This window comes from Xenopus laevis, chromosome 9_10L (genome assembly GCF_017654675.1).
Source record: "Xenopus laevis strain J_2021 chromosome 9_10L, Xenopus_laevis_v10.1, whole genome shotgun sequence".
NCBI lineage: Eukaryota > Metazoa > Chordata > Amphibia > Anura > Pipidae > Xenopus > Xenopus laevis.
Window position 1 is genome coordinate 18882533 of NC_054387.1, and position 25720 is coordinate 18908252.

Here is a 25720-nt window from a genome sequence, read left to right on the forward strand (position 1 = left end):
CTCTGTAATAATAAAACAGTAGCTTGTACTTGATCCCAACTAAGATATAATTAATCCTTATTGGAAGCAAAACCAGCCTATTGGGTTTATTTAATGTTTAAATTAATTTCTAGTAGACTTAAGGCATGAAGACCCAAATTACAGAAAGATCCATTATCCGGAAAACCCCAGGTCCCGAGCATTCTGGATAACAGGTCCCATACCTGTATTAAATAATACAATATTAAATAATAAAGTGGCAAATGCATGGCATTGGATAGTGCACTATTCCTAGGCACTTGGATGTGTGTTGTGCCCTGCTCCTAGGGGGCTGCAAGATCTGGGGCCAATCAAGTTCATCATAACTGTAAAAACAATATACCGACTCCCTCTGAAGCTGTCTTTTAAGGTAAGTAGGTAAGGGGTTTTAGAAATGTATCTTTGTCTGCACTTACTACAGCAGGACTACATATTTCTCCAGAAACAGCAGTAAAGATGTTGACAGTATGGTTAGATTGAGACAGTAGGGTAAGATGGAGACAGTAGGGTAAGATGGAGACAGTAGGACAAGACAGAGACAGTAGGGTTAGATGGAGACAATAAAACACAGACAGCTGGGCAAGATCAAGACAGTGGGACAAGATGCAGACAGTAGGACAAGATGGAGACAGTAAGGCAAGCTAGAGACAGTAGGGTAAGAAAGCAACAGTAAGAAAAGGTGAAGACAGTAGAGCAGTGATCCACAACCAGTGGCTTGTGAGCAACATATTTTTGAATTCCAGGCTTGGAGGCAAGTTTTAGTTAAATAAAAGCCAAATGTACTGACAAACAGAGCCTCCTGTAGGCTGCCGGTTCACATAGAGGCTACCAATCGGCAATTACAGCCCATGTTTGGCATCCCAAGACCCCAGGAACATTTTGCATGCTTATGCTGCTCTCCAACATTTTGTTCATTTGAATGTAAAAGATTAAAAGAAGCTAGGGAACCCTGCAGTAGGGCAAGACGGAGACAGTAGGACAATATGTAGTCAGAAGGGAAAAAGGCAGAGAGTAGGCAAAGATAAAGATGCTCACAGTAGGGAAAAAAGGCAGCAGTAAGTCAATATAAATGATGATGATGGGATTTACATAGTACTTTTCTTTCTTGGGCCCAACCCAGGGGTTCCTTCTTCACCCAGTCCCTCTTGTCTTTGGAGTTACCAAATAGATATTGAGCTCCCTAAGACAAATCCCACAACGATAGCCAGTTGCATAACTACAGGGGTGCAAGGGTATAATAACACCTGGGTCCACACCCACTTAGGACCCATCAGAGCCATGGCATAGCACATTTCAGGTGGAAAGAGGAGCACAAGTCTGCATCTGGGCCTGGGCAACGCTATTTACATGACTGGTTAGAACTAACAATCAAAGTGTCTGGAACAGAGGAAAAATCACCCTCAATGCTCAATACCACCATAATAGTAAATGACAAGTGCGCAGCATGCAGCATGAGGCTAATGTCCCAAAAAAGTCCTGTGACCATTGACAAGCACTACACCTGCCTATCAGTGTTCGAATGGCACAAGATTTCAGTCCTTCATGTGCCAGTGGACAAAATATGTACTTTATATGTACTTCTGTAATCTTTATCTGGTTTTCCCTGTATCTCTGCACCTACTGCCATGTGGTCCTGTTTTCTAAAGGTTGTAAGAATCAACTTTCTTGGGGAATTCTATATTCTGTTAGTGTGCTGCACCCCTGTGATGTGAATGGAACATTCCTCTTCTGCTGACTCACTGTGAATAGGCTGGTAGCTTACACCACTCTGGGAGGTGGGGAGAAGGCACATTTACTGTGTGTTCCTGGGATGGTACCTGAGCTGAATAGGGCACACAGACAGGGCAGGGTGCAGGACAGACAGGCAAGGTAAAGTTATACATTGGAGTATTCGTGAGTTAAAGGTTTCCAATCCAAAATCCATCAATGAGTGACTCGCAGGAAAATCACAGTGTCCATTCCAGCATTATCTCCACTGTCTACAATATCCCAATGAGGGTCCTGATCCGACCCTTGCCCTCAATTCTGGATGAAAGAAAAGTACAAAGCCTTATGGACACCTTACAGGTAAGAACAGCCAACAATAACACCATCTCAGGTACAGTCTAACCCAATAGCTACACTGACTTTATCTCAGGTACAGCTTTATTATACAGGTACACTAAGGGGCATATTTAATAACATTGGAGACAAACATTATGGTGATATTGCCCATAGCAACCAATCAGATCTTTGCTTTTGTTTTCTAACATTTAGGTAATTGTTCAAATCTAATTGCTAATTGGTTACTAAGGGCAACATCACAGTTGATGTTTGTATGCCCCTAAGTGTATCTCATGTACAGTCTTATCCTATCCTACTATGTGTAACTGTGATAGGGATCTTAGATTGTAAGCTACTGGGGCCGGGACTGATGGGGGTACACTAATTGCAGGTACAGAAACTGTATTTAAGGTAAAGCCTAATCCTACAGGTACACTAGGGGGTCTATTTATCATGCTGTTTAAAAAAGTGGAGTGAAACATTACAGGTGATGTTGCTCATAGCAACCAATCAGATCTTTGCTTTTGTTTTCTAACTATTGAAATCTAATTGCTGATTGGTTGCTGTGGGCAACATCACTGGTAATGCTTCACTCCACTTTTAACACAGCAAGATAAAAGGCCCCAAAGTGCATCTCAGGTACAGCCTTACCCTAACTGCATCTTAGCTACAGTCCTATCCTACAGGTACACTAACTGCATCTAGGTACACTCTTATCCTACAGGTTCACTAACTGCATCGCAGGTACAATTTTATCCTACAGGTTCACTAACTGCATCTCAGGTACAGCCTTATCCTACTGGTACACTAACTGCATCTAGGGTACAGTCTTATCCTACAGGTTCACTAACTGCATCTCGGGTACAGTCTTATCCTACAGGTACACTAACTGCATCACAGGTAAAGCCTTATCCTACAGGTACACTAACTGTATCACGGGTAAAGCCTTATCCAACATGTATACTAACGGCATCTAAGGTATTGCCTTATCCTACAGGTATACTAATTGCATCAAAGGTACAGCCTAACCCAATAGGTACACTAACTGCATGTATATTTAAGTCTGGAAGGTCAGACAGTGTTTATGGGAGCATTTCTACTTTAATATTCCATAGACTGAGTATCATGGTTCATATCAATCTGAGGAATCAGTTATGTGAGTATAACAATAATACTTGTATATATTTGGAAGTTGTTTCTGCATCTTCAATAGATCCCACCCCATCTGACTGAGCTCATTTCCCCTTTATTATAACACAAACAGAGTATCATGATTCCTATCAATCTGAGAAATCAGGTATATGTGTGTTAGCATAATACATGTATATTCATATCTGGCAGGTTAGACAGGGGGGTATTTTCCTGTTAAAGGGGTTATTGTCCTTTGAGTTAACTTTCAGTATTATGTAGAGAGTGATATTCTCAGACAATCTGAAGTTAGTTTTCATTTTTTATTATTTGTGTTTTTTGAGTTATTTAGCTTTATATTCAGCAGCTCTCCAGTTTGCAATTCCAGCGATCTGGTTGCTGGGGTCCACATTACCCTAACAGCCATGCACTGATCTGATTAAGAAACTAGAATATGAATAGAAGAGGGCCTGAATAGAAAGACAAGTAAAAATAAGTAGTAATAATACATTTGTAGCTTTACAGATCATTTGTTTTAGATGGGGTCAGTGACCCCCATTTGAAAGTTGGAAAGAGTCAGAAGAAAAAGGCAAATAGTTTAAAAACTATAAATAATTAAGACCAATTGAAAAGTTGCTTAGAATTGGCCATTCAATAACATATTAAATGTTAACGAATAGGTGAACCACCCCTTTAAGTATACAGTACCCTGAGACAATGAGAGTGATGCAGAAGGTTGTGCCCCAATAGGGGAGATTTTGGCTCAGCATTACTGCCCCAGAGGTCGAGATTCCAGCTAAGCATTGTTGCCCCAGAAGGGGAAATTGGGGCTGAGTATTGGTGTCCCAGAGGCAGAGGGGGATATTCTGGCTGAGAAATGTTGCCCTAGAGGGGAATGTTCTGGCTGAGAAATGTTGCTGTTTCTTACAGAAAGATGAAGACCTTGTACCTCCAGTCGATGTTCTCTGGATCAAGGGGCAGAATGGGGGAGACTATTTCTATTCCTTTGGTGGGTGCCATCGATATGCAGCACACCAACGACTCAACAAGGAGACCATTGCTGGGAAGATCATCCAGTCCACTGTCAGTGATTTACGCATATACCTGGGAAACAGCACCCCTAACTTACTGTAACACAAACACCACAATAGTCAGGAGGTCTCAGGGTCTAATGTTTCCCTGCTGGATGAAGGCAACCTGATGGATCAGCCAAGATTTATTAACTGTCTGGCCATAGTAACTGCCACCTTCTCAGATCAGGGACACAGGAAGCAGCAGCTCGTGAACATTTCCATTCTTGCCCACCGACCCCCTGGTGCCAACCATTGGGGGAAAGTGGATTTATTTGCACACAGGACTTGATCCCAAATATGTCACCTGAACCGAAGGAATCAGCAAGAGCACCCAGTTTGCCAGGCTATACCTGGATATTTTGGGATCTTGCAGGGTATTAATAGAGATCTTGGTAGATCTGTGTCAAACTGAAACTGAAGATGTAGTTATTTCTGAGATAAAGGGAAAGTAGCAAATATTTGTTTTTCATGTTTCATGTTCAAAGCACAAAGAAATGTTAATGTGTGAAGTGGCACCTTGGTATGTAAGTCATGAAACTGGTGCTAAATATTTGCATTGTAGGGGGTGTCAAGGCTATAAGATATGTTGCAGTGGCATAACTACCAGGGAGTGTGATTGTACCTGAGCCTGCTCCCTGTTGGGGCCCACGGGAGACCACACTGCAGCAAACGTGGTAAAGAAAATGCGTATCCGGAGGGGGTGGGTGCCTGGGTGCACATCCTGCACCCGGGCTTTAAAGAGGATAGTTACATTACTGATATGTTTTGTGCATGGGTATACAGTCATAAAATGTGTCCATATCAAGCATGTGTGCACATTGTGAGGGCAGGTGAATTACATGTTGTACCAGAGTCGCACATAGATCACTGCAGTACTGAGACAACCCACAGGCTGGCGCCATAAGTTTTATGCTGTATTTTTGTCCAAAGTACCTGAGATACTGGTTCCTTAAGGGCACCAGGCAGTACAGCAGACTCTACTGTTGGCAAGAGCAGTACGGGCAGCTTCTGCAACTAGAGTTATCTGGAAGAGCAAATAGGCATTCTCCTAAAATGTGCTTGATATAATTCCCCTAATTGGCCTTCAAGCTGGGCTACCCAACACAGGCTCTAAGTAGATTGTACGCTAAAATAGAATGCCATTTATGCTTCCTGGTGGGGTATGTCTGGGGTGCCTCAGGAGACATGGCAGGAGACCCAATAACCTTTCCACCCCCTGTGCATACAAACAGATTGGCATCAAGAAGGCCGTTTTAATATAACAATGTTTTCATGAGCAATTTCTACCATTAATCCATGAACAGAACCAAATTCCAGTGCAAAACCTTAACAGGAGGCCCAAAACTTCGAGGGGCAAATTCACTAAGATGCGAAGTTGCGCCAGGCGCAACTTCGCCGAGCTTCGTCGCACTTCGCCAGGCGTAGTTTCGCCAGCGCTCCGCAAATTCACTAAAATCCGAAGTTGCGCTCAGGGGTAGCGTAAGGTTGCGAAGTTGCGCTAGCGTTGATTCGCTATGTAAAGCGAAGTTACGCTAGCGAAGGCTAATTTGCATACGGCGCCAAATTAAAATTTTAATGGAGGAATACGTATCTGCACTACAAATGCCAAGAAAACCTTCAAATCTGCAAATAAAAATTTTATTTTGCCCTACACATGTGCCCACTGTATAGGTAAGTTGCCATGAGTCAGGAAATGTAGGGGGGAAAAAAATTTTTTCGATCTTTTTCAGCCTATCACCCATCATGTAGAAAACACGCCAGCGTTTTTTTGGGACTTAGAAAAAATTTTGACTTTTTTGGAAACAATCCCTATCTACTCTATTGCGCTTCGCCAGGTCTGAGGTGGCGAAGGAAGTCTAGCGTAAAAGGTAGCGTTCAGTACACTGCGCAAGTTAGTGAATTTGCGTAGTTTCATCGCTAGCGAAAATTCACCTGGCGTAAGGGTGCGAAGTAACACTAGCGAAACTATGCCAGCGTTCGTTAGTGAATTTACGCAGTAGCGAAAATGCCAAACGCTAGCGAATTAACGCTAGCGTTCGGCGCTTCGGCGCTTAGTGAATTTGCCCCCATGTTACACTTATAAAACGGTCTTTACCAGATCATGGCTTCTACTAAATTTGCATTTAAAAGTAGCAGCAGTGGAGATTTGCACCTTAGGCTCCTTCACCTAAACCATGGTACCTAAAGCTACCCATACATGGGCAGATCTGCTCGTTTAGAGAAGTTGCCAAACGAGAGAATCTCTGTATGAATGGCAATTGAAGTCTCCTCCATCCTCTTCTCTTCCCTTCAATATTTATCCACCCTATTTGTCTCTCTCTACTCAACCCTCTTTCCCTTCTCCTTTATCCTTCTGTCTCTCATTCCTCTCCTTTTCTATCCTCCCCAACTCTTTGGCATTTATCTCCCTCATTCCCTCCCTTCTCTCCTATTCTTAATGTCCCCTCTCCCCTACATTTGGCTCTCTACTCCCTTTCTCCTCCCCCCTCTCTTTTGTCTCAGATCCCCTCTCCTCTGCTTTTCTATTCTCCTCCAACTGTTTGGCATTTCTCTCACCCATCCTCTATATTCTCTCTCCCCTTTTATATTTCTCATCTCCTCTCCTTTTGCCTCTCTACTCCCAAAAATATTGTCCCCCAAATGTTTGGCCTTACTCCCTAACCTCCTTTCTGTCCTTTCTCTTTCGGTCTCTCATTCTCCCTGCTTTCCTTTTCTATTCTTCCCCAACTGTTTGGCTTTACACTCCCTCTCCCTCTTCTCTACCCTTGTATATTTCTCCTCCCATTTGCCTCATCCATCCTCCCTTCCCCTTTTATATTTGTTCTGTTTTCCCCATTTGTCTCTCTACTCCCTAATCCCCTTTCCCTTCTCCACTCTCCTTCTTGTTCTCGTCCAAATGTTTGGCCTTACTCTCCCATTTGTCTCTAATACCCTTTCCCTTCTCCACTCTCCTTCTTGTTCTCGTCCAAATGTTTGGCCTTACTCTCTTCTTCCTCCCCTTCTTCCTCCCCTTCTTCCTCTTCTTCCTCTCTTCTTTCTACCCCTTCTATATTTCTTCTGTTTTTCCCATTTGTCTCTCTACTCGCTAACCCCTTTCCTTTCTCCCTCTCCTTCTGGTTCTTGTCACCTTTTCTTTTCTATTTTCCTCCAACTGTTTGGAATTTCTTTTACCCATCCTCTATCTTCTCTCCTCTTCTATATTTCTCATCTCCTCTCCTTTTGCCTCTCTACTCCCAAAAACATTCCGTTCTCCTCTCTCATTCATTCTCTCATCCTCTCTCCTTTCCTCTTATATTGTCCCCCAAATGTTTGGTCTTACTCCCTAACCCCCTTTCTGTACTTTCTCTTTCTGTCTCTCATTCTCCCTGCTTTCCTTTTCTATTCTTCCCCAACTGTTTGGCTTTACACTCCCCCTCCCTCTTCTCTACCCTTGTATATTTCTCCTCCCATTTGTCTCATCCTTCCTCCCTTCCCCTTTTATATTTGTTCTGTTTTCCCCATTTGTCTCTCTACTCCCGAATCCCCTTTCTCCCTCTCCTTCTGGTTCTTGTCACCTTTTCTTTTCTCCCTCCAACTGTTCGTCCTTTCAGAGCTGTCAGGGAATTAAGGCAAAAAGGCTGTATACACAGGACAGACCACTGGGCGCTCCAGGTATCCTGTGGATCAGTAAAATCACTGGGCTTGTCAGTCTGGATACAGGACAACTCCATTGCAGTACAGTCCTGGCTTCATTTGCATGTGGCCACCACAAGGTGTCGCTGCTCTCACATCAGTGAAGCCTTGACTACTGGAACCATTATCCCAGGGAACACACGGAAAAAATTGGCCCCGGGGCTGAACTTTCCAAAGATCAGGGTGTTCCTAGGAAGCCACAAATAAACTGCAGGTATTACATTCTTCATTTCTCAGGTCCCCAGAGATGTGACCTGCAAACATGCTCTATAGAGAAAGGAAACTGAAGGCTTCCAAACCCCATGGAAGCCCAATGATGGTTGGCCCCTGGGGACAAGGCTGGGTGGGTTTGGGGTTTGTTTGGAAAATACATTTACATAATACTTCATGTAAGCCCTTAAAATGCAAATCCAAGGCTGGGGGTAGATATAAATGGCTCTGTGAAGTTTGGGGGTTTGGGGCTTTTAAAATGGGAGAGGATGATAGTAATTCCACCTATTATTGCTGTACAACACCCAGTATCCAACAGCTTCCTAACCATGGCTGCAGGAGGGCTGGCACAGCTGCATGGGGAGTAGTTGGCCCCCAGTTGTTCAACTGAAGAAGAGCTGATGTGCAAGAGACAGAAGGTAACAGGGGCATTAGAGGTAGGGTACTATTAATAATGCATTTATTCCTAGTGCTGATAAATAGTAGTCACAGCAGGAGGACCCCTCTGTGCCCTAAATATATACTGTGCTACTGATGTCCTGAAAATTCCCACCACCTGATACGTCTCTCTCTGGAAACACAGGCAGATAGATGGAGGCAGTCAATCCCCCTATGTAGCCAATTGAATACCTTCCTGTGAGCTTTGGCAAATTCCCTGTTTGTTTGTTTAACCTGCAAATAAGAACTTGATCCTTTTCAGTGAGCAGTCATTGGTGGGAAAATCAGGAATCAGCGTCCAGTCCCAAAAAAGCCTTAGGTTTCTTTCTGGGAAAAATGTGTCCTTTTTGTGCCCTGCTTTGCATGGTCCCGCTCCAGCTCACCAACAGCGCCTGGGAATGAGGAGAACCTGGAAATCACACAGCGCAATTCATACACTTTTGCGCCAGAATTCGAATATACTCAAAAATAGAGCCAGCCAATCATGACACAGTAAAGGTGTTTTATTTTCTGTAAAAAACTGATGTCTTTTTTATCTTACCCTACTGTCTCCATTTTGCACTGCAGTCTCCATATTTCCCTGCTGTCTCCATATTTCCCTACTGTCTCCATCTTGCCCTACTCTCTACATCTTGTCCTACTGTCTCCATCTTACCCTTCTGTCTTCATCTTGTCCTACTCCCTCCATCCTGTCCTACTGTCTCCATTTTATCATACTGTCACCATCTTGTGCTATGGTCTCTGCATCTTGCCCTAGTCTCATCATCTTGTCCTACTCTCTCCATCTTACCCTACTGTCTCTATCTTTTCCTACTCCCTCCATCCTGTCCTACTGTCTCCATTTTATCCTATTGTCTCCATCTTGCCCTACTCTCTCCATCTTGTCCTACTCTCTCTCCATCTAGCCCTACTGCCACCATCCTGTACTACTCTCTCTATCGTAACCTAATGTTTTCATCTTGTCCCTACTGTCATCAACTTGTCCTGCTGTCTCCTTCTTGTCTTACTGTTTCCATCTTGTCCTACTCTCTCCATCTTGTCCTACTGTCTCCATCTTGTCCTACTCCCTCCATCTTATCCTACTGTCACCATCTTGTCCTACTCCCTCCATCCTGTCCTACTGTCTCCATTTTATCCTACTGTCTCCATCTTGCGCTACGGTCTCCATCTTGTCGTACTCTCTTCATCTTACCCTACTGTCTCAATTTTGCCCTGGTCTCTTCATCTTGTCCCTACTATCTCCATCTTGTCCCTACTGTCTCCATCTTGTCCTACTCCCTCCATCCTGTCCTAATGTCTCCATTTTATCCTATTGTCTCCATCTTGCCCACTCCCTCCATCTTGTCCTACTGTCTCCATCTAGCCCTGCTACCACCATCTTGTACTACTGTATCCATCTTACCCTAATGTTTTCATCTTGTCCCTATTGTCATCAACTTGTCCTGCTGTCTCCTTCTTGTCCCTACTGTCACCATCTTGTCCTACTGTCTCCATCTTGCTCTACCATCTCCATTATACCCTACTGTCTTCAACTTTCCCTGTAAAAGCAACTACCTCTCAGCTACTAACTGCACCGACAGTTAGAAGAGAAATAATTCTATAGGAAAGATGTAGAGATTTACAATGACATGCTGCATGTACGTGACCCAGTTACATTGAGTGAAACTCAAACCCCTCAGCCTCAGAGGCTTTTGCATGGTACAGTGCTGGCCTGTCAGTGCCTCTGGTTAGAACAAGCCTCCTATAAGTGACAGTGATGTAGCTGATAGTGGGGGCTGAATTTTCGTAGGAGGAAGAGTGAGGAAGGCCAGGCTGTACAAAGGGTGACGTGCTTCAAAGAAAAGTAGTGAGAGAGCGGAAGTTTTCTCTTGGGCCCCGGGGTCCAGTTCACAGATTCTCTGACCCTTAACAGCCCTCCCTGCACAGTCACAAATCTCTCAGAAGAATTGTCGCGTGCTACTGGGTTTCCTTTTGGCATGGAAATGGCACATCTCTCTAATGGCTTCCATTATGGCTCCGGAACCTGCACAGAAGGATTCAAACTCTTAAGGGCAGGTGGGGGGGTAGGATTGCCCATTTGTATTCTTGGGGCAAGTAGTAACACATGCTGAGGCAAATGAGGGGATCTTCCCCTCTTACTCTTGGGATACAGGTCCTGGGATCTACTTGGGATGAAAATAAAGGATGCATAAACCCCAGGTAGAAAGAAGGTGAGCCCCAAAGTCAGTGGAAAAACAGGGGACAGTGAGTGGTCCCCAAACAGTGAAGGAGGGTGGACAGGGATACATGGCCCAAAGGTGCTTGGTTTGGTGGTGGATGTGGGGCAATTTCTATGGAATCCGAGACTGTGGGATTTGTCTGTGACTCACTATAACTCCAGACACTGTAGCCAGTTAGTAGCGGGGGCTGCTTTATGCATTCCTCCTGCACAAGCCTCTAGCAATGATGTCACTCAACAAAATAAGGGGGAGATCCATGAGCAGTGGGGTTTAGACAGAATCTCTTAGTGCTGAAGGCTGAGATCATTGTGCCCTCCTCTTACCCTGACAGGCAGCCAATGACAGAGGAGTTGTCCTGCTGACTATCAACTTAATAAGGGCTACTGGTGGGGTCCTGTCAGCAGCAGCTGGAGGGCCACATGTAAAGATTTCCCCTCAATGATCTGGCTGTTTTCAAACCCTTCAGTTCAGGTTAATATTGCCTTTAAATCTCTTGCATCCCCAGGTGTCAGGATCCTGAAACTGTAGTGTGCCCCTGCAAGTCTCACTTTGATAGTGTTGCAGGCAGCTTCACAGTCTCTTGAATCTCACAGTACTCTCTGTATACAGCACCTCTTAGTACCTACTGCCCAACCTGGGAGTCCAGCCTTCTTTGTATATACAGCACCTACATCTTAGTACATACTGCCCAACCTGGGAGTCCAGCCCTCTTTGTATATACAGCACCTACCTTTAGTACCTACTGTCCAACCTGGGGGCCATTTCTTCTCTGTATATACAGCAACCACAATTTAGTACCTACTGCCCAACCTGGGGGCCCTACCCTCTGTATATACAGCAACTACATCTTAGTATCTACTGCCAAACCTGGGGGCCCTTCCCTCTGCATATACAGAATCTACATCTAAGTATCTACTGCCCAACCTGGGGGCTATTCCCTCTGTATATACAGCAACTACATCTTAGTATCTACTGCCCAACCTGGGGGCCCTTCCCTCTGTATATAAGCTCTTACTTCTTAATACCTACTGGCCAACCTGGGGCCCATTGACATTGGTGAGGCTAGAAAGGGAATCCTGGGAAAATATCCAGCCAGCACAGCAACTACAATTCCCATCATCCCCTGCTAGAAGGTTAAAGCAGCCTGGTTACAGTCTCTCCCTGCAGCACAAACATAGGTGGGGGGTGTTGGATAAATATTTTGGAAAGAGGATCACAAGGTGCCAATTGCTATTTCTTCAAAGGAGAATGTGACACTGTGCTGCCCATAACAGGGCCTCTTGCTCAGATGGTAGCCATGTGCCTGGGAGACTGCACCTGAACACACACACTGGGAGCCCATCTGTCTTTCTGCTGTCAGGGGCTTCTAAGATTAAAACAGCAGGGAGCGGTCAGGAACACAGGTCTGTGCAGATATCTGGGGGGACCTAAGCTTCAAATCCTTCTATTTCTCCTGTAACCTGGTGCAAGGGATCAGTATTTTCATTGTGGGTTGGAAGTAAGTCCAGGCATGTGATGCAGCCAATCAGAGTATTAACTGAAATGGGGGTACAGGGGTAGTTCTTGGGTTTATTAGCAGGGGTGTAACAAGAGCATGCTGCCCCCCCCAACATGCCTGCCCACAACCCCTCGATCGGGTGCACATGAAGCAAAAGAAGAATAAAGTGGCTGAGAGGGGAATTTGAATGCTATTGAGGAAACAGACCATGCGGCCTGGGCCCCCCCCCCATCCCTCCCATGGTGTCTGCTTCCTCTGTAATTACACCACTGTTTATCAGGTGGTTAATCACTGATTATACTCAATTGTCCTAAAAATTCTATCCTGCCCTAGTGTCCCCATCTTTCTCTACTGTCTCCCTATAATCCGACTGTCTCCATCTTTCCACTGTGTCCATCTTGTCCTACTGTCTCGACCATACCCTGCTCTCTCCATCATGACCAACTGTCTCTATCATACTCTGCTGTCTCCAACTTGTCTTACTGTCTCCATCCTGCCCAACTGTTTCCATCTTGTCCTACTGCCTCAGTCTATGGATTACAATGTAAATCAGGAGCCGCCACCATCCCATTATCATCATTTATATTGACTTTACTGCTGCCTTATTGTCCTTCTGTGATTATCTTTATCTTTGCCTACTATCTCAAACTTGCCCTGCTATCTATTTCCGTACTGTCTCTATCTTGTCCTACTCTCTCCCTCTTGCCCTTCATCTCCATCTTACCCTATTTTACCCTTTTGTCTTTATCCTGCCTTGTTGTATCCATTTTGCCCTACTGATACATCTTGCCATACTGTCTGCATTTTACTGTGATGGATTGTGGGGGTTTTGGTGGGATGCACCTCCCCCAGACACAGATCTGAGCTGATTCTGGGATGAAAGTGAGAATACAGTGCCACAGTCAAATGGCACCCGGAGTGGTACAAGTAACAGCTCTGCTGACAAGGGGGCAAGCGTGCGCTCTGGGGCCTGGATGCGTGAAAGTGCTTTTATGTGAGTCACAAAATACAAGTAAGAGGGAGAGAGAATGTTGTGACAGGTGGGGGCACCAGATGGGCTGAAACCCAAAATGTCACATCATCTGTGGTGTAAAAAACTGACACTATCGGCCTCACTCAGCTCCTCCTCCATTGTATCTGTTCCTCATAAGGGTTCAGGTCCGGACTGAGAATTAAAATAGGCCCTGGCATTTCAGGTACACAGAGGCCCAATCAGCCCACACAGAGGCCCAAACAACCATCACCAGCCCACTAAATACTGACTTTCTATGGCACCTTATAGCAGCCCCTCTGGCATTTGCCAGAACCCACAGATTGCCAGTCCAGGCCTGTAAGGGTTAGTTCACACAAGTAGATTTTGTCGCCTGGCGACTAATCGCCTCGTCTTCTGAGTGACAATCTCCCCGAACTGCCTCAGCGTGTCTTCCCATAGGCTATAATGAAAAGTCGTCTGTGCTAAAGCACACGCAGCGATGCGTTTTCCGTAGTCGCCCGAAGTAGCCTCACGGAGGAAACTTGAACTATGATTGGCTCATTTCTCTATAAACTCATTTTGTTACATGTTTTGACTTTGGCCTTTTTTGACTTTTAGATATGAATATCTGCATCAGGACAGCCAGGAGTCCCCTATCTACCCCTAAGGGGTAATTCAAGCCTCCCTTTACTTTCTCCCCCATTCTGATCCATGGGGTATCTGCCATGTCCTGACACAAGCCCAGTGATTCCCTAGATGCAATCGACAAAGTGGCTCCTGGGGTCCCAGGGGATGGAATTTTTATTCTGTATTCATGGCAATGCAAATTCCATAACATGCAAGTCCCACCATAACTGAGATACAAGGAAATACTACAGGGTCCACATACAAAATTGCTTCTCTAATGGAAATCCAGGGGCCAAACCTGTTCAGGCTCCTAAGTATGATTTGCCCATTTCTGGGGCAGCAGTGATGAGATAGTTCTCCATATTAAATTGCACATCCAGAACCTGATGCTCTTTCTCATTGGCTGTACACTGGAGACTTGATTTGAGTTCAAGGCAGGTGGGTATGAACCCTTGGGGTTGGCTGCACCTGTTGGGTATTGAGTGGACCAGGGGCCCAAATACACTATGCTATGCCTTATTGATTGTACCCCATGTAAATAGATTGGAACAGACAACTTCTTCAGTGTTAAAACAGATTATTGAATTATTACAGATTATTGGGGTGCCCATCTCAGCATACAAACAAACCACGACATATCTACCTACACACACAAAGGGCCATTGTGGGCTACCAACCAAATATAAATACTTGGGGTCACCCTAACCTTGTATTCACACACAATTCCTATGTGTAAGAGCCCTTAATATTCCTTCTTCTTGCCTCAAATCCTTGTCCAGTGTGGAGGCGGAGTATTTGGGGCTCTTTACTAATGTGCAGCTGAAGGGCCTCTGGGCTGAGGAGATGCTGTTGAGGGGCCTAGTGGGGGGCAGGGTGTGACCAGGCCTATAAACCTGTCACAGGGCAGGACAAAAGGAAACACCATCACATTTCTCACTTGGGAATTGTTATTGTTGGGGGGGGGATTCCAGCATTAGGTTTAACTACATATTCAACAGAATCCAAAGCATGGGTGGACCAGGGTTAATAATGCATGTTGTTAGATGTGTTATTGCCTTTAATGAAACAATTTGGCCCCCATTTCATTCTCCTCTGGGAGCAGCTGCCATCACTGGGATGTGCAGCTCAGTAACCACCTATCCCTGTCAATATGACTCATGAGAAGGGTTATATGGACAGGGGTTGGGGTGAGACAGATTAACAAGAGAAGATTTTAAAGGAAAAACTAGCATGTACTAAAACCTGATTTTCCTGTCTAGTTGCCAGGAAGAGTAGCCCCAGCAACCAGACTGCAGTCTAGTTAGAAATAAACACAACTCTGCACACTCTGTTGGTGCTATAGAAGTAAAGGATAATCAAAATCCCTGAGAGTGGACCCTTGGGTTGCTACTGTACCCTGAAATCCCAGTGAGGGAGAGAGTTTTTCCTCCAGTTCTGGCACAGCCCATAAATCCCAGGTAGCTGATTGGAAAATAATGGGCTTTTATTTCTCTTTGGCTTGCCTGTTGATCATAGCCCCCGGGGTACAGAATCAGGCCAGACAAATAGAAATGAGCAATTGCACCCCAGAGTCCTCTCCACTAGTAAAACTTATTTCCGTTCTATAGGAAAAACATATTTTAACCCTAGCCTAGCGGTGTCTCATTTCACTCCAATAGAAACATGGAGACTGCAGTCTGGCAACCAGTAGCCATACTGTATATATATACTGTGGCCCTCCCTGTGTGGGGCCCCTCTATTTATACTGCGGTCTGCAGCCCTCCAGATCATGTGTTCAGGTACTGATACCAAGGGGCACTAATAGTAGTTCTAATAATAGTAATTACAGCACAAGGCCCAGGGACTGTTCCTTTTTGCCCTTATGGGTTCAGGAAAGAAGCCCCTCACAAAGGCTAAAAATGACCCAGGACTCCAGTGCATTTTCTCCACCAGTGTTTCCAATCAGTCCTGCACACAATGTCCTGCATCTGTAAAGCGACAGGAATGATATAAAAATACAGGTATTTTCTAGGCGAAAGTGCACCAAGGGCTCAAATAATACAGTGTGTGAGTAATACACTTAGTATTGCAGGCAGTGTCAGACTGGGACACCAAGGGCCCTCCCAAAAACCATAGACCAAGGGGCCCACTCTCAGAACAATTTTTGTTTCCTCTCCTCACTCAACCTCTATTCTCCCTTCTTTAAATACTATCATCTATTATCCATCTATTTAGCCTCTTTTTATTAAGTCTAGAAATAGGGAATGGGCGTGAAATAGGCCAAATGTTTAGCAGCATGAGGGCCTACTGACAACTGGGCCCACCGGGAGTTTTCCTGGTATCCCTGTGGGCCAGTCCGACACTGATTGCAGTCTCGTGTTGCACAGCTAGCAAGTGTGAGTCACAGATTAGACTCTCCAAAGGGTGGGTGACAGGTCAGACTCATAGGTGGGTCACAGGTTGGACTTGTCGATTGGATTTGACCCAAGCCCAGTGGCATATGAACCCAACACCATGATTGACACATGCCAAGAACCTTCCATTGCCCCTGTGTCCAAAGTTGAAAGTGCTGAGAGGCCTGTGCCAGGAGGGGAAACCGGCGGAATGAGCCCACACGCAGGGAATCTGCATGCCTGTGTGTCCAAAGAAACCGCTCTGGCCGCGGCAGACAACAACTTACAAGGTTCAAGGACGGACTCCACCGGATTAGTTGACACGCGGAAACCAACGTTTTAAAAGTATGAATGCTTTATTAGACATAGTTTAAAATCACAAGCGGGCAGGGGATGTGTGCTCGACGCGTTTCGTGACCATTGTGTCACTTCATCAGAAGCATCAGAAGGCGAGGATGAAGAAGGGGCTGATGTAAGAGGCTTCCTGCTCTGACTGATGCCAGGAAGGGAATAAATAACATGAGGGGCAGGAGGGCAGCACTAAGCAAATATTGCTGTTGAATAGGAGCAGATGATGTAGGAAGTCTGGCAGCCATATTTCATTCCTTTAGGAAGCAGCACGGAGGATAAACACAGGCATCCCCACTGGCACATTTATCTGTCTGGAGCAGGCTGGGGCCCCAGCTCTGAGGGAAGGGTCCAGCTGATTCTTCCCAGCAAGGGGCTGAGATGTGGGCTGAATCATTGAGGAAAGATAAAAACCCTAGTAAGTGTGTGTGTGTGTGTGTGTGTGTGTGCGCGCGCGCGTGTGTGTGAGGGGCCAAGCCTATGGGAGGTCAGGCAGAGCCTAATTGCAGCGTGGGCCAAATGGTCTCCGAGTACATATCTGTGTATTAGTTGCACCATACAGACAGCACTGTACTGATCCAGACCCCAAACACACCAACAGGATTCCTGCTACAATTTTAAGTTCACAATATTACTGGTTATTTAATTTCTATGATTGGCCCTTATTTCTGTAGCATTCCTATCAGCCCCTGCCCCAGGAGCTTAAACTTCATTAAATATACATGGTCACTCTGCACTGGACTGCAAAATAAGTGAAAATTCCCCACAATTCCATTTAGAACTACCCCTGTTTTGAACTGAAACAAGTGATACTGACAAAAAATTGTTCCCCCCACACCAAGCTCAATATTTGATAGAACGCCCCTTGGGAAGAACAAGTGTAACTCAGTGCCCCCTATTGCCATGAACAAGCTCCCTACAGCTCCATACTGACCAATAGGGGCACTCTTGTTTTTGTAAACTGCCCCACTTCCCACAGATAAGACGGTTTATTCTCCCAACTGCATCTATCAGAACTTTCCCCAAGCAGGGTCAAACTGGATTCTCATGGGCCTGCCAGCCCACCTGCTTCCCACAGTTGCCTGAATCTGTGCACTCCCTGTCCACCCTGATTGATAATTGAAAAGTAGGTGGGGAGGGGGAGTTGCGGCTGGGGTGGGGTGCCCATGGATGTGGGCCCCGGGGGGTGCGGACCCCTGATGCATCAGCCCAGGTGGGCCCGGACTCCTCAATCCCCAAGTGACCATGGGATCTCTGCTCATTGCTGCCAATCCTGACCAGTCCTTCCTTTGGTCTTTTTGAAGTGAGTTTTTGGTCATTGGCATGCTTGTAGACTCCTGACCCAGCTTCTGGTACTGGGCTCAATATTATCCTCCCCTGTGTTTGCCTGTAAACAGGTTACACTTTCCCAAAACGTTCTCACATCTCCCAAGGATTTGGGTTTTTTTCATTTGCATTTTTGGGGACTTCAGTTTGGCTTTCTCATCTTCTTCTATTGACTTGGTTCTTCATGGATGGTGCCAGTTGTAACCTGCACAGAAGCTCAGCTGGAAATCTGGTTGCACCTGTGCCCCTTATATTGTAGCACCCGCAGCTCATCGGGAGGAAAGGGGGTGCTTACAAATGGCAGCTTTTTGGGGTATTTACATTGAAAACACAAGAAACACATATATGTATTTTTAACCAATTCACTGCATATACAGTGTTATGGCTGGGTAATGTTGTGCCTGTCCCGTTGAAATCTGCTTCGGAAGGGGGCTTGGCTGTATTACAAAACTTACATAAGTTAATTAATATAAGTTAAGTTTAGGAACTTAACATAACTTAGAAGCTTGTGTAAGTTGCATATTAAACAAAGTCAGTGCAGAGAAGCCTAACAAGGGCAGATAAACTCCACTAACCTCCAATGAATTAAAAACTTTAAGGTATATTACAATGACCCCCAATAAACTGACTAACTTAGCACATTAATTGCTGCTGACTAAATGTTGGGCCACACAGCATAATATTCTGGCCCCTTAAAGTTACACAATTTAGGCAAAAAAAACATCATGTAACATGGGTATCAATGCAGAGCATTGTTGCAGGGGCAGGTAGGGTTTAAACTCCAAACTCCACTGTCCCCCAATAAAGTGACTGTTCATTAGCACATTAAAGAAACTATTTATATGAACTACTAATTACTGTATAGAGTAACATCACCTTTTTATATTGGGATCTGTTTGTTGAATTATATGAGTGTCTCCTTCATGAACTTCCCAGCACGGGAATGACAGCAAGATCTTTGGGCCCCTAAACTCTGTGCACAAGACATTTTCCATGAATGTATATTGCAGCAGCTTATCACTCCCTTGGGGCCCCCAATAGATCCTTTGCCCCCATCATTTGTAGGATCTGCTTTTCAGGAAAGTGATTGGTGGGTCTGTATCATAGTAGCTGTGGTGGAAAATCAAACCTTTTATCCTAGCAAAACCCACGGACCTACTTGTTTTTGTAGAACACAAGATGCTTGGGCAAAAAATGTGGTGCTGCACAATTGTATTCAATAAATAACATGTATGGGGGCCCCAAATTTCTAAAGGGGCCCTGGTGACATACATCATCTTTACTAGTTTCTCCCAATACACAAGTTAAAATGTGAGCCACTTGTGGAGCCCCTACCAGTCAGGCCCGGACTGGCAAAAGTGGCTGCTGTAAGTTCCCATAGACAGTCACTATTTAGTAGGCTAGTGGAGGACTATTTGGGCCTCTGTGTACTTGGAATGCCAGGGCCTATTTTAACTCCCAGTCCAGACCTGTTCCCAGTACAGTAGCCCAGCTCTGAGCAATTTGCACAGGCCCTCTCAATACAGGAGCCCAGTTCTGAGCCATTTGTGCAGCCCTCTCAATACAGTAGCCCAGTTCTGAGCCATTTGTGCAGCCCCTAACAGTCCCTCCCAGTACAACAGCCCAGCACTGAGCCATTTGTGCAGCACCTACCAGTCCCTCCCAGTGCATTTTTGCTGCCCCTGGTACCTAGTGGGGCGCTGCCGCCTGAGGCGACAGCCTCAACTTGCCTCATTGGCGAAGCACCCCTGTGTGCAGACCCTCCCAGTACAGGAGCCCAACTCAGAGCCATTTGTGCAGCCCCTACCAGTCCCTCCCAGTACAGGAGCCCAGCTCTGATCCATTTGTGCAGATCCTCCCAGTACAGGAGCCCAGTTCTGATCCATTTGTACAGCCCTCCCAGTACAGGAGCCCAACTCAGAACCATTTGTGCAGTCCCTACCAGTCCCTCCCAGTACAGGAGCCCAGTTCTGATCCATTTGTACAACACTCCCAGTACAGAAGCCCAGCTCAGAGCCATTTGAGCAGCCCCTACCAGTCCCTCCCAGTACAGGAGCCCAGCACTGAGCCATTTGTGCAGCCCCTCCCCATATTTATATAAAGCCCCGGCTCGGCTCTCACGCAGCAGAATGGGATTTTCTTTGCAGCTGGACCCGCAGTGGGGACACCAGGAGAAATAAATGCCCCGTTGGAGCTGAGAGGAATAGGAGTTGAGTTGGCCCAGGGCTCACATGGCCTTCACCATGATCCGTTCCATGTCAACGCATGTGATTTATCCGGACATGTCCATGTTGTCAGAGGATGAGGAGAATCAGGGAGAGAGCGATGATTCTGACCAATCGTTTGGCTGCTACCAGAGCACATCCAAGAGGAGGAAAGTGCCCGGCAAGAATGGGCAGCAGGTGGTTGTGGTGAAACAGAGGCAGGCGGCCAATGCCAGAGAGAGAGATCGCACCCAAAGCGTAAACACCGCTTTCACCGCCCTACGCACCCTCATCCCCACCGAGCCAGTGGATAGGAAACTCTCCAAGATAGAGACCTTGCGCCTGGCCTCCAGTTACATCGCGCACTTGGCCAACGTGCTGCTGCTGGGCGAGGGGTGCCAGGATGGACAGCCGTGCTTCAGTACCGTCTACAGAGCCAAGGACAGCGGCGCAGAGGGCAAACTGCCCCGCAGCATCTGTACTTTCTGCCTTAGCAACCAAAGAAAGGGGGTAAGTCTAGCCTTGGGCTGGAGCCACTGCTTTTGCACAAAGCCTGGGTGAGAGGGGCCACCCACAGGGAGCTCACACTCTAGGGATGCGCAGCTGAGGGTACACCTGTCACAGATCCCAAAATAATTCCCTGGGACTCTTTGAGCTGTTCCCATGTACTAAATGAGCAGGGTTGCCAGGTAGGTCTAATTTACAAAACCAGCCCAAAACTAGCACTTCAAAAGTAGCCCACAAATAGCCCAATATGTGCAGTGAAAAAAAAAGGACTTAAAAGAAATGAATATATGTGAATATGCCTTTTTTAAAATTTCCACTATTTCTCAAATTTTTCCATGAAGCAAAATGTGACGGCGTAACTTCTACAGTAGTCGCATTAAACATGGCAGTTGGCAAATTGAAAACAAAAACGACATTACCCAACATGCATTGGGAGACTCAGGCTTGGCACATTTGAGCAAGAAAAAACTTTAGCTGTACAAACCAGCCAAAGGCCCAAAAGTAGCCTGAAATCCCTACTTTGGCTAGTTTGTACTTTCAAAATCCGCCTGGGCTTTAAATTAGTAGCCCATTTGGCTGGAAGACAGCCAACCTGGCAACTCTGTAAATGAGGCAAAATGCGCCACACCCACCTCACAAGGCACCAGCCGTCTCTGCCTATCCCTTTCTGCTTGTGTCATGTGTGGGCAGAAATGGTGCACAAGAGCTCACAATCTTACATAGTCTCTGTCGCACTTCAAGCAATGGAAGTTGCAGAAAGGTATATTGTGGTTCCCTTTCCCATTACTACACTTCAGTGAGTAACAATCCAGCCTGCAGTTGGTCGCTGGCACATGCATTTCCTGGGGAGCAGCAGTTATTCGAGTGGAATAGGTGACTTTTCTAACTGCCTACACAGAATTTAGTTGCATCCTATGGAAAGGGCCACATACTTTCATTTCTAAGCAGCGGCTAAACATGTTGTTTGGGCAGGGGGCTCATGATCCCCTTTAGTACTGTGAGGAAAACAGAAAGTAGAATGAGAAATGAGTAACTAAAGCCATTTATAGTTAACGATTCAAGAAATTAATCTGTGTCCAAGGGAGACCCTGCTGTAATCTGTAGCCAAGCTGTTTAAATGTTGGGGCCACATATATTTTGTCTCCTGAGCATTATGCTGTGGCGGTTCGCATTTCTGTCTCACCATTTCTCCCATGATCCTTAGTTCCAGTCAGCATACCCATCCCGCCTTTCTCTAGTCAAAGACTTTTTTGGGGGGAATCATGGTAGGTTTAGTTAAACAGGCAGGTGGGTTTCCAGTATTGTACCTTAGTTCTTGGCCTTCATGCACATAAAGTCTCATTCACTAACACACTCCCGCCGGTAATTATCACCCAGTCATTTCCTTCCGACTGGTTGTGATGGGTTAATTCACTGGTTAACGCTATGTTTACCTGGTGGCTTTTTGCACAACAGTCCATCATGTCTCTTACATGGGTGTTTTTTGTGCGTCTGAGATGCAGGTTTGCATGTGCCTAAATGCATCTGCTAATTGCATTTAAACACCATTTTAGATTCATTTTATTGTTTTTTTAGACGTTACGTACAGCATTTTCTTGAACTTGACTTGAGTTCAATCGCTAGTAGGGATGTAGCGAACGTCGGAAAAAAAGTTCGCGAACATATTCGCGAACTTGCGCAAAAATGCGAGCGGTTCGCGAACGGTTCGCGAACCCCATAGACTTCAATGGGAAGGCGAACTTTAACATCTAGAAAAGACATTTCTGGCCAGAAAAATGATTTTAAAGTTGTTTAAAGGGTGCAACGACCTGGACAGTGGCATGCCAGAGGGGGATCAAGGGCAAAAATGTATCTGAAAAATCTGCCTGTGTGTGCTTGGAAGAGATAGTGTAGGGGGAGAGCTGTTAGTGATTTCAGGGACAGATGATAGTAAGTTTGCTGGCTAGTAATCTGCTTGATACTGCTCTGTATTGGAGGGACAGAAGTCTGCAGGGATTTGAGGGACATTTTAGCTTAGGTAGCTTTGCTGGCTAGTAATCTACTGTTCTCTTTAAACAACTGCCATACGTTGACCTTGTAGGCATTGTTTGCCCAGTTTTTTTGGACGCAGCCACTGAAGCACAGTTGCCAGAAAAAATATGCCATATAAATGCTGAAAATAGTAATTTTTCGCCATACGTTGACCTTGTAGACATTGTTTGCCCAGTTTTTTTGGTTGCAGCCACTGAAGCACAGTTGCCAGAAAAAATATGCCATATAAATGCTGAAAATAGTCATTTTTTGCCATACGTTGACCTTGTAGGCATTGTTTGCCCAGTTTTTTTGGTCGCAGCCACTGAAGCACAGTTGCCAGAAAAAATATGCCATATAAATGCTGAAAATAGTCATTTTTTGCCATATACGTTGAGTCAACGTATGGCAAAAATGACTATTTTCAGCATTTATATGGCATATTTTTTCTGGCCTCTGTGCTTCAGTGGCTGCGGCCAAAAAAACTGGGCAAATAATGCCTACAAGGTCAACGTATACACTACTACAGCGGTGGATACGGATTACGTAAAATATATGAATGCTGCTTGAAAAAAGTAACTCAAGTGGTTTTTCTAGAGACGATAATATTATCAATATTTAGACAAAATGTGAACAAGCTCACACAGCTAGATGGCGGGTTGAAGAAAACACTGTGCAAATAATGCCTACAAGGTCAACGTATACACTACTACAGCGGTGGATACGGATTACGTAAAATATATTATGGCTGCTTGAAAAAAGTCACTCCGGTGTTTTTTCTGGAGACGGTAATATTATGGATATTTAGACAGAATGTGAACAAGGTCACACAGCTAGATGGCGGGTTGAAGAAAACAGTGTGCAAATAATGCCTACAGGGCAAATAATGCCTAAAAGGTCAACTTATACACTACTACAGCGGTAGTAAAATAAAAAAAAGTAAAATAAAAAAAATGAATATTAAAAAAAAAAATTAAAGTTGGTGCTGCTGAACTACTAGGAGCAGCAGATTAGCACACCAGTCCCACTCCCCAACACTGCTAGACTAATAGCACTGGGCTCTTATAGTAGTAGTAGTAGTAGTAGTAAAACAACAAAAAAATAAATAAAAGCAGTCCTTACAAGGACTACTGTTATTGCAGCAGTCAGCAGATGAGATCAGAAGCAGGACAGCTGCCCACAGCAGCTACATACAGAGCACTGCAGTAGAAGGTAGATTACTAGCCAGCAAAGCTACCTAAGCTTAAATGTCCCTCAAACCCCTGCAGACTTCTGTCCCTCCAATAACAGAGCAGTATCAAAACGATTACTAGCCAGCAAACTTTCAACTGTCCCTGAAATCACTAACAGGCAGCAGCTCTCTCCCTACACTATCTCTTCAGCACACACAGGCAGAGTGAAAAAACGCTGCAGGGCTTCGGTTTTTATAGGGAAGGGGAGTGGTCCAGGGGAGAGCTTCCTGATTGGCTGCCATGTACCTGCTGGTCTGGGGTGAGAGGGCAAAAAAAAGCGCCAACAATGGCGAACCCAAAATGGCGAACGTCGCGCGACGTTCGCGAACTTCCGGCGAGCGCGAACACCCGATGTTCGCGCGAACAAGTTCGCCGGCGAACAGTTCGCGACATCTCTAATCGCTAGTAGAAAAGAGGGTTGTGCTTGGAACATGCCATTAAAAAAACTAGGGATGCACCGAATCGGGATTCGGCTTTTTTCAGCAGGATTCGGCCGAATCCTTCTGCCTGGCCGAACCAAATCTGAATCCTAATTTGCGTGGGGAGGGAAATCGCATGACTTTTTGTCACAAAACAAGGAAGTAAAAAGTGTTTCCCCTTTCCACCCCTAATTTGCATATGCAAATTAAGATTCGGTTCGGTATTCGGCCGAATCTTTCACAAAATATTTGGGGGTTCTGCCGAATCCAAAATATTGAATTCGGTGCATCCCTGAAAAAAAAACGCATATAAAATTGCTGGTTTATAGGAGCTCCTTAGTTCAGTTAAAGGAGCCGCACCGGTGACTCCCTACTAATGAATGCTAAATATGCGTCATTGTTTGCTATGGGTCAAAAGACACAAGGAATCAGGGTCGGACTGGAGCTTTGGGGGCCCATCGGGGCTGCAACGAAGGGCCCTCTTGGCAGTCCCTGGTGGCCCCCTCCCGACCTCCAATTCCGGGGCCACATGCTAGCGTCGCAGCAAGTTCAACTCTTTAAGGGCCAGCCGAGCATGTCTGGGCTAGCGGGGGCCCATGAGCCATGGGCCCAGTCCGACCCTGCATGGAATCCAGAGGATTAGTATGAGGGGCACAGAGCATGGCTGTTGTCACTGAGGACACACCAGTCTTGAAAAAGTTGCTGTGTGTACCTGAAAGTAACAGGAGTAGATTACATCAAGCCATAAAGGGCAAATAAAAGTTCTAATGCTGTTTTTATGGCATTTTCCGATCATGCTTTGTGTGGAGATTTCATGCAATCTCCTGTAAAAAGGAAGGGTCGAATAATCCCATTCTTGTGCCCATTTCTAGAGCTGCAGATATTTTGCACCTCAAAATACAGGGCACCCAAATACACACCAGTACAGGCAGAACCAGCACTTTGAGCAACAGCCGCAGTACAGGGAGTCCAGCTGTGTGTAAATCAAATGGGAATTGAAAAAAGGCTAATAGTTCCCCTTTAATTGCCTGCAGGTGCACTTGCTGCCAAATCTCCCCTCCCATCCATCCTTCGCTGGCTTTATAGATAACTGATGCCCCCAGAAGGAGAATGGGTGCAGCTGTTGTTGTTTCAGACCCTCCAGTCATAAAACCCTCTTTCTCTCCTATCAGGTCACACGCAGAGAGCATGCTGGGAACTGTCTGAAAATTCGGGGGCTTAACACATTGCGATGACCCCTGAGTATCAAGGAGGATGGATTGTAGGATCCCCATATCTTTCTTTCCCGTACTGAGAGGACTAAGTGCCAGTGCAGCTGCTTACCAAGGTCTGGTGGGCACGGCTGGGATAGAACTTGACATCTGTCAGGCACAGATTAGCCACTGGCTCAGGATGGACCCTCC

The 25720-nt window shown here is 45.6% G+C and overlaps 3 protein-coding genes across 3 annotated transcripts in view; 2 read left to right on the forward strand and 1 right to left on the reverse strand.

Annotated features, from left to right (window-relative positions):
* Positions 1-25720, reverse strand: part of LOC108701997 (traf2 and NCK-interacting protein kinase) — a 1005599-nt gene that overhangs the window by 738659 nt on the left and 241220 nt on the right. The window lies entirely within an intron of this gene.
* LOC108700963 (sulfiredoxin-1) lies at positions 1745-4720 on the forward strand. Its single transcript, XM_018235033.2, has 2 exons — positions 1745-2085; positions 4120-4720. Exons 1-2 carry the CDS (start codon positions 1945-1947, stop codon positions 4321-4323), a joined length of 345 nt encoding a protein of 114 aa, XP_018090522.1. The 5' UTR covers positions 1745-1944; the 3' UTR covers positions 4324-4720.
* tcf15.L (transcription factor 15 L homeolog) lies at positions 20118-25664 on the forward strand. The gene is given in 2 exon segments (NM_001094472.1): positions 20118-20659; positions 25490-25664. Coding segments are annotated over 2 exon segments (546 nt in total). The 5' UTR covers positions 20118-20176; the 3' UTR covers positions 25553-25664.